At 43.9% G+C, this 8,379-nt stretch overlaps 2 protein-coding genes across 3 annotated transcripts; one reads left to right on the top strand and one right to left on the bottom strand.

Annotated features, from left to right (window-relative positions):
- LOC118390777 (protein FAM161A-like) lies at positions 1 to 4,591 on the bottom strand. Its single transcript, XM_035781484.2, has 5 exons — positions 2,689 to 4,591; positions 2,192 to 2,256; positions 1,026 to 2,009; positions 761 to 910; positions 1 to 234 (listed from the first exon to the last, which is right to left on the bottom strand). The coding sequence occupies exons 1-5, from the start codon at positions 2,848 to 2,850 to the stop codon at positions 201 to 203; spliced, it is 1,395 nt and encodes a 464-aa protein (XP_035637377.1). The 5' UTR covers positions 2,851 to 4,591; the 3' UTR covers positions 1 to 200.
- Positions 4,592 to 4,872: 281 nt separating this feature from the next.
- zgc:165604 (uncharacterized protein LOC792578 homolog) lies at positions 4,873 to 8,319 on the top strand. Of its 2 annotated transcripts, none has more exons than XM_035781124.2 (6): positions 4,873 to 5,459; positions 6,484 to 6,638; positions 6,748 to 6,946; positions 7,123 to 7,278; positions 7,584 to 7,694; positions 7,865 to 8,319. In XM_035781124.2, exons 1-6 carry the CDS (start codon positions 5,396 to 5,398, stop codon positions 8,059 to 8,061), a joined length of 882 nt encoding a protein of 293 aa, XP_035637017.1. In that variant the 5' UTR covers positions 4,873 to 5,395; the 3' UTR covers positions 8,062 to 8,319. The 2 variants fall into 2 exon arrangements, with proteins under 2 accessions (XP_035637017.1, XP_035637015.1); XM_035781122.2 differs by having other exon boundaries at positions 4,878 to 5,459; positions 7,572 to 7,694.
- The last annotated feature ends 60 nt before the right edge of the window (positions 8,320 to 8,379 follow it).

Raw genomic sequence — 8,379 nt, 5'->3', positions numbered from 1 at the left:
CACTTGTAATTTAATACACTAGTAAAAACATGTCTTTGTCAGGGTTCATCCCTCAGAGGAGTCTGCAAGCTCCTCATGGAGATCAGTATCAGAGCCCTCCTAGGCTTCCTCTGTGGCCTCCAGCTGTAAACGCTGGACCTGTTCCTGGAGCATAGCCTTGCTCCACAGCAGAGCTTCATCCAGCCCAGCCCGCTCCAGGATCAGGGAGAAACGCTTGTCTGCCTCTCTCCGGGTCTTTGGAAAGGACACAACACAATTACCCTATGATGTTATCCCCACTTCCGGGGATCAGGCCCTCCCTTTGTGGAGGGAGGCATAGCCGCGAGAAGTAGTTTGGGGGATGCTTGCCTGCACTACAGACAGCTATATCGGTCAGCTAATACAGGACTAGTAAAGGCCTAGTGCGCTACTTTTGTGAAGATGTTATTTTTTATTAATATATATTTTATGATGATGATTTTTCAGGGGGCTACTTCCGGCTGCTATGGTTGTAGGCACCCGACCTTAGAAGTACTTCACTGTGGCTGAATAGTGTGTACTGGTAAAGGAGGGATATCAGCTGAGTTGCAACTCTACGCTAAACTCTGACCTGCCAGTGGCGCTGGAGCAGCAGTGGTCTACTGTTCACTCTCTCCATCATGTCTGCCAGCTCAGATTGATACTCAGCACTACGCACCTTCATCTCCTTCCTAAGTTACACAAAGGGAGGGCTGAGTAGTAATATTCTGAGAGCTCCCCTCCATGGTCTTAAGAGGTATACCTGTAGTTCTGTTGTTGCCGCTGTGCCCTGGCAGTACTGCGCTGTTTCTGGGCGTTGAGCCACTTGGCCACTTCTTTCTGAAGACTACAGCCAGCTTCTGACTTCTGCTGCTCTGCTCTCAGTCTCTTCTCTCTCGTTACTAGTCTCTTCCTGTAAACAGCAGAAGATGTATTCATGAGTCTAAATAGAAACCTGCCACAGTTTTAAAAAAACAACAACACATGCATCAAATTAAGAACTGAAATTCAGTATACTCTGCACATACTTCGCAGCCTCCTCTCGTAGCAGTGCAGACCTGGTAAGTCTTTGTGAGCTAGCCAGAATTCTAGCTAGCTCCCACCTCACCACGGGGCATGGGTCCTTCTTGCCATGCTTTTGAGTTTCCTTAGACGTACTGACAGTCTGATCCCCTCCAGCGTTCACCTGGAAACTAAAAGGCTGTGGCACAGTGGAATGCATTCCCTGTCTGACACTCCTGAGACGGTCCTCAAACCTGTGGTGCAACCTCCCAAAGTCGGGTATAGTCCGGTTGATAACGGGTTGGAAAGTGAGCGTCTTCTCCACTCTGGTTGGAGGGGGATGACGAGTAGCCAGCTGGGCACATCTTTTCAGTATGTCCTTATAGGAGCGGACAGGAACTGAACTCTCCGGCTTTGGTCCCTCGTCTCCCTCCTTGGCTGCTGTTCCATCTCCATCACCCTCAGCTACAGCCATCCTCTTGGCAGAACCATGTGCAACCTTTGACCCCAAGTTAAAGGGCTGTTGCATGACCAGCATGAGATCTCTCCGTTTCTCATAGAGAACCTTTCTCTGCCTCTCACACTCCTCTACGATCTTATCATACAAGGGCAACTGGTTGCTCTTGGGAACAGGGTTCGCTTTGAATCGAGGCAGCGTGACTGTGGGCTTGTTGGCAGTCTCCTCCCAGGCCTTCCTAAGCTGCCTCTGCTTCTGCCCCTCGCTCTCCTCACGCAGGGTCATCTTGAAAGGCTGCGGCACGGTCACTTTGGGTAGGCATCTCTTATCTTCCTTCAGTTTGGGTGTGATGATCTTTGGTTGGGGACCTTGGGGTTGGGGTTTTGGGTTGTAGTCATCTATGGAGAAGCCCTCCCACATCCACGAAGGAGCATCTCTCGCAGGTAGCAGAGTCCCTGTAAGCCCTTCATCCATGTCCTCCTCATTCTCACATGTCACCGAGGTCGCTGACTCTTTGTGTCCCTTTTCATTGCCGCTTCTTACTCCTTCCTCACTAGAGATGATGGAAATGAAATACATTGCAGTGTTGTTGGCTGAGTCACACCTAAATAGCCCACAGTTTACACAAGTTCAGCTCACCTAAATAAGTTGCAGAACACCTAAATAAGTTGCAGAAGACACATCAATCGTGATTCATACATGTAATCAATGGTGATCATGGGACACCTTTCTCACCATTTACTGTCCAAGGGTGTGTTGACAATTTCAACTGTAATGCACTTCAAAGGTATGTAGACAGGCTGAAAAACAACAACAACATGAGAGCTCTGAAACCTTGGAAGAAAGTATGGGCTCTATTCATTCCGTAGCACTGAATATCCGCTTTTTTTTTAGCGCGATTGACAATTAAAGGCAATGGTCCCGCAGTCGCAGAGACTGCATTCATGGTACACGCTGCACATGTCGGCTCAATCAGAAATGACGGATCTACAGTAATACGGATTGAGTCCATCCCATAGTTTTCCATGCATTAAAGTTGATTTATTATTGATCCAGTTGCCTGGTTACATTTTCTCTCTTTGTCCCTCTATTTCTCTAATTCACTGTATCAGACAATTGATAGCCAGATGAATTAATGAATCATGTGGACCTGCCATTTATGCCAATTAGTTAAACGAAGTCGACATGGAGTTGGTGGTGGGCACTGCGCTCCAACTGCCCAAGCAGCCTACCTTCAAATAGCTCCAATCAACAAAGCTGCGGGTCTTCAATGTCACAAAATGCGATTTGTTAGGCTTTACATTTTGAGGTCCTGCGCATTGATACCACTTCTGGTTAACTGGCGAATTTATACAACCATTTAAGATGACCGAATTACGATGTGCGCCCCACATTTTTTACAAAATTATTCCCAGAACAGAAGCCACTTTTTATGACCCCATTCTCCCGTTTGGAACAAGAATTCAGAGAAATAGAACACACGGAACACCGCCTGTTATTAATTTAAGAACTCGTTATGTCACAAGGGACACACGATTTAATTGCTTTTTTAGCTATCACATAATTTATACCACTACAAGAGAACTCTACAGTAAAATCGAAAATATCCTTTAAAGCCTCCAGTCAATGGTGAAAGCATTGGACTTTTTGCAATTTGCATCAAATTTCAATTAATGTCTTCTGCACCTAATCTGTTTGTCTGCTTATGTTACAGTGCCTTTATTATTCATATCCCTTGACTTATTCCACAGTTTGTTGTGTTACAGCCTGACTTCAAAATGTTAAAAATCTACATTACACACAATCCCATCGACACACAATTCCCCATAATGACAAAGTGAAACCATGTTTTTAGATTTTTTTAATTGAATATCTCATTTACATAATTATTCACACCTCTGAGTACATGTTAAAATCACCTTTGGCAGCTATTACAGCAGTACGTTTTTCTGTCTTCTGCCCATTATTCCTCGAGCTCTGTCAAATTGGCGTTTGATCATTGATACCAACCGTTTTCAACCATTGATACCAATCGATTTTCAAGCGGATTTAAGTCAAAATTGTAACTCGAACACATTCGCTGTCTTCTTGGTAAGCGACTCCGGTGTAGATTTGACCTGCTGAAAGTTGAATTAATCTCACAGTTTCTGGTGGAAAGCAGACTGAACAAGGTTATCCTCCAGTATTTTGCCTGTGCTTAGCTCCATTCTGTTCATTTTTTTTTATCCTGAAAAACTCCCCAGTCCTTTACAAGCATACCTATTACATGATGCAGCCACCATAATGCTTGAAACTATGGAAAGTGGTACGCAGTAATGTGTTGTATTGGATTTGCTCCAAACATAACACTTTGTATTACTTTAGTGCCTTGTTGCAAACAGGATAATACACAACACTGCATCCTGTCTCAAAAGGTTGGCTGGTCCTCATTAAAGTCCCGTAGATCACATCATTACTCCCTTTTTGTTTACAAAGCTCTATTATACAACCTTCCGACTTAACAAACTTCATTTAAATCCGCTTTTAGTTTTAACGCTCAACATTTTTGGAATCACTTACAAAATTCATTACGTTTGGATACCATAGTGCTTCTAGGGCAGTTGAAAACCCTGATGATAAATGAGTTCACCAAGTTGTGCAATTGTTTTACATTGATTTGAATCATTTTGTTAATGATGCCTGTGATGTTCTAATGTAATGTACTTATTGTATCTTGAATTTTCATTTGATTTATTTTATGTCCTCAGGACACCATTGAAAATGAGACACTGGCCTCAATTGGGCTTCCCTAATGAAATAAAAATGAATAGATGTTTTGGAATATTTGCATTATGTACAGGCTTCCTTCTTTTCACTCTGTCAATTAGGGTAGTATTGTGAAGTAACTACAATGTTGTTGATCCAGCCTTAGTTTTCACCCATCACAGCCATTAAACTCTGTAACTGTTTTAAAGTCACCATTGTCCTTATGGTGAAATCCCTGAGCAGTTTCCTTCCTCTCCGGCAACTGAGTTAGGAAGGACGCATCTATCTTTGTAGTGACTGAGTGTATTGATACACCATCCAAAGTGTAATTAATAACTTCACCATGCTCAAAGGGATATTCAATGTCTGCTTTTTGTATTTTTACCCATCTACCAGTAATGGTAGGTGCCCTTCTTTCCGAAGCATTGGAGAACCTCCCTGGTCTTTGTGGTTGAATCTGTGTTTGAGAGTTACTGCTCGACTGAAGAACCTTAGAGATAATTGTGTGTCGAGTACAGAGATGTGGTAGTCATACATTTTTTAAACACTATTATTGTTTTTATGTCACTATGACTTTTTAAGTAACATTTTACTGAGTCAAAACATTTTCATTTTTTATTAATTTGTAAAAAAAATTGATGTGGTGTGTAGTCCAGTGACAAAATAAATCGCAATTTGATCAATTTTAAATTCAGGCTGTAACACACAAAATGTGGAAAAAGTCAACGGGTGTGAATACTTTCTGAAGACAATACATGTATTTGGTCATCTACGTCATTGCGGTTCTGTGCGACTCGGTTGGAAGAGCATGATGTTAGTATTGCTAGGGTTGTGGCTTCATTTCCCAGGGCCACCCAAATGTAAAATGTATACCCATGACGAAGTTGCTTTTGATAAAAGTATCTGCTAAATGGCATATGTGCTATTTCTCTCGACTGAAAATGGTAGCCTAAGGAATTGTGGTTGTAAATCTGTTTTTAGACACATTTTTATTTGTGTGTGTGTGTGTGTGTGTGTGTGAGAGAGAGAGAAAAAGAGAGCGAGCGAGGTGGGGTGGGTTCGCTCAATAGATTAATTATGTTTGCCCAGTCAATGCCTCCACATTTGTAACGAGCAGAAGGGTCGGCTACTGCTACTGCTACTGCTACTGCTGTTATGTGATGGACAGAGAGTAGGCAACATTTCTTCTTAGATATGGGCTGTGCTGGAGGGTGGCTGCTCCAGGCTGTGTGTCTGCTGTCTACCCTTCTGGATTATGGTGAGTTGAGCAAAATATAGATAATATACCTCATTATAGGGAGATTTTTTTTGTTTACCAGTAGCCTGTCTGCCAAAAAGATTGCAGTGTATGATGTCATCTCAGCAGCATATTATTTTGCTACAGAGATGATCCATTATCATTTGAAACTATGGATTTTAAATGTTTTATTATATGATTACATGGTTACATCATTTTTTTGTTGAAAAAATGTACGGTACCTAATTGACAAGAACGAACTCCTGGTTATAAAAAAAAAAAAACTGAAATAGAAGATATAGCCTGCTTCTGAACATGGGAGGTATTTGATATGGCTGAGTTAGACAAATCTAAATGTATAAAAAAATATATATATATCAATAGGGGTTTTCACTGCATAGAGAATATGGCTCTATTGTTCTATCTCTGCCTCTCAGTGATGAGCCGTGTTTGGCTGCTTGGCCTGATCTGTCAGCTGTAATTAGTTCCCAATGTCCATGCTAGTTTCCCACACACATACAAAGGGCCCGGGGGATGCCTCAGTAGTGGGGAAGGACACATTATTACAGTAATGAGAGCAGGGGAGGGAGGGAGGCCCAGGCCAGGGTCAGGAGCATGCATGGGTCAAACCATTAGAAGCATTTTTGATAGAACCACAAAGAATGGTATTTGTTGTGTCATTAGTTTGTTTTTAGTTCATTGCTACACCAATGACCAATGGTCCTTCTGTAGCTCAGTTGGTAGAGCATGGCGCTTGTAACGCCAGGGTAGTGGGTTCGATTCCCGGGACCACCCATACGTAGAATGTGTGCACACATGACTGTAAGTCGCTTTGGATAAAAGCGTCTGCTAAATGGCATATATATTATATTATTATTATATATTACACCACCAAAAACCCAAGTACTAATGTGTGCCGTTCAAGCTGCTGTATTACCTTGTATTCACCATAGGACACCTCGTATATGTGAGAGGAATTTGAATAGTGGAATGTACCTGCCTTGCCCATTGACAGGTGTTGCCTTATGCTCCATCCTCTGTGCAGGTGCAGTGAGGGTAACCATGAGACACTCCAATCTGGAGGTGGTTCAGGGGGACTCGGTGACCCTGCCCTGCTCCTTCTTCACCATGAGTCCGCTGTCCAGACTCAACATCATCTGGACCCTGGCACCCTTCTCTGACCCAGACTCCCCCACACAGGTCTAGTTTGTATCCCCATTAGTAGATACGGTGATGGTGTTGAAACGTTCTGCTTGGCACGTCAGAAAAGGTCTCAGTATGCCCATTTGTGTCCCCCACTGTCCCTCAGGTGATAGTGTTTGATCATGGCCAGGTGATCGAGAACCCCTCCCTGACAGGCAGGGTGGGTTTCCTAGGCATCCCCTGGAGTGCTGACATCATCCTCAACAACACACGCATCTCAGATGCTGGCACCTACCGCTGCATGGTGAGCAACCCCCCAGAGACTGGAGACCCTGGTATAGGGGAACTGGCCCTTAACGTCCTGGGTAGGTGGTTCACATACTAAATCACTATAACCATGTCGTATTACTCCCTGAACGCAATTCTCAACGATAACCGCATCTCATTCGGTGTGTGATTTAACATCGAGTCAGCATGCTGTACGTTGAGTTCTGAGTTATACTTTGACAATCTGTACCCGATATGTGTTTTGTTCTTTCAGCACCACCCTCGCTGCCCCTGTGCCTGTGGGATGGGGTCACTGATACAGGGGGGAGCGTTGCCCTGTCCTGCATGGTGGCTGAGGGGGTGCCCACTCCCGAGATGCGGTGGGATAAATTGGAACCAGAGGAAATCTCACTACCCATCAACATGAACGGTAAGAGCAGCCATTCTCTAACTAACCCATGACTAGAACCCGAGAGACATTAACAACATGCTGCAAGTGCAGTGGAGCTTGTCTAATGGTAACCTCGTTCCCAGGCTCAATTGCTGCCGCATAGAGAGCCGGCTGGTGGACGAGATTAATCTAACGATCACTTCAGCAATCAGAAAAAGTGTGTCATTCGCACCATTGTGATTGGTTTAATTTTATTTCCGGACTAAAAACAGTATTGTTGTAAATGCAAACTAATGTTTGTGTCCTGTAACTTCTGTTGTTCCCCATGTCAGGGGACCTATCAGGCTCTGTCCAGATAGTCAACATCTCGTCCCAGAACTCTGGGCTGTACCGCTGCTCCGTCACCAACCTCCTGGGGACCCAGAACTGTTACGTCAACCTGTCTATCTACAGCCGTGAGTCCCTCCCTGGCCTTCAGTTCTCCCTCACTCTACCCCACCCCCAATACTTGTCAATCATATCATACACAAGGGTTTTGAAAATGTTGACGAAACAGGTCGGAGTTACTTTAACTGTGTTGGAAGTGCTGGGTTTAGAATCTGAGTAGCGCGCTCCCTCTCGGCAGCTCCAGCCAGCTCCCCAGGGATCCTCCAGGGGGTGTTGTTGACCCTGTCCATGGCCCTGGTTCTGCTGGCCCTGCTGGTGCTGGTACTGTGGCTTCATCGCTCTGGCCAGAAGAGGAAGTGGACGGAGGGGAAGGAAGAGGAGTGTTATAACGAGATAAGGTACACTCCCTCTCTGATCAAACGCTCCTTTGTTTGATCCCTCCATCCAAGGAAGACAAAACAACCAGATGCCTTCTACAAAAAAAGAAAAAAAAGATTCAACTCACACTCTACAACTCATTCAATTGAACATTTGTTTCATAAAATGTGTTAAGAATGAGTGTCCATTGGAGAATGAAGAGAGTTACCTAACCGTGCCCTGCAGATAGACATTGGTTCCCACTATTGAAATATTTCTCCCATAGAATACTTGATAAACTGTAACCTTTTTTGCTAATAAAATGTTTGAATGGAATATGCTCTGGTTTCTGTTCAAGACAGGTGTTCTGCTGTTCTGAATCAATATTCAAATGAT

This window comes from Oncorhynchus keta, chromosome 11 (assembly GCF_023373465.1).
Source record: "Oncorhynchus keta strain PuntledgeMale-10-30-2019 chromosome 11, Oket_V2, whole genome shotgun sequence".
Taxonomy (NCBI): Eukaryota; Metazoa; Chordata; class Actinopteri; order Salmoniformes; family Salmonidae; genus Oncorhynchus; species Oncorhynchus keta.
Note: the sequence above shows the minus strand (reverse complement) of the source record. Positions and strands in the feature narration are given on the sequence as shown.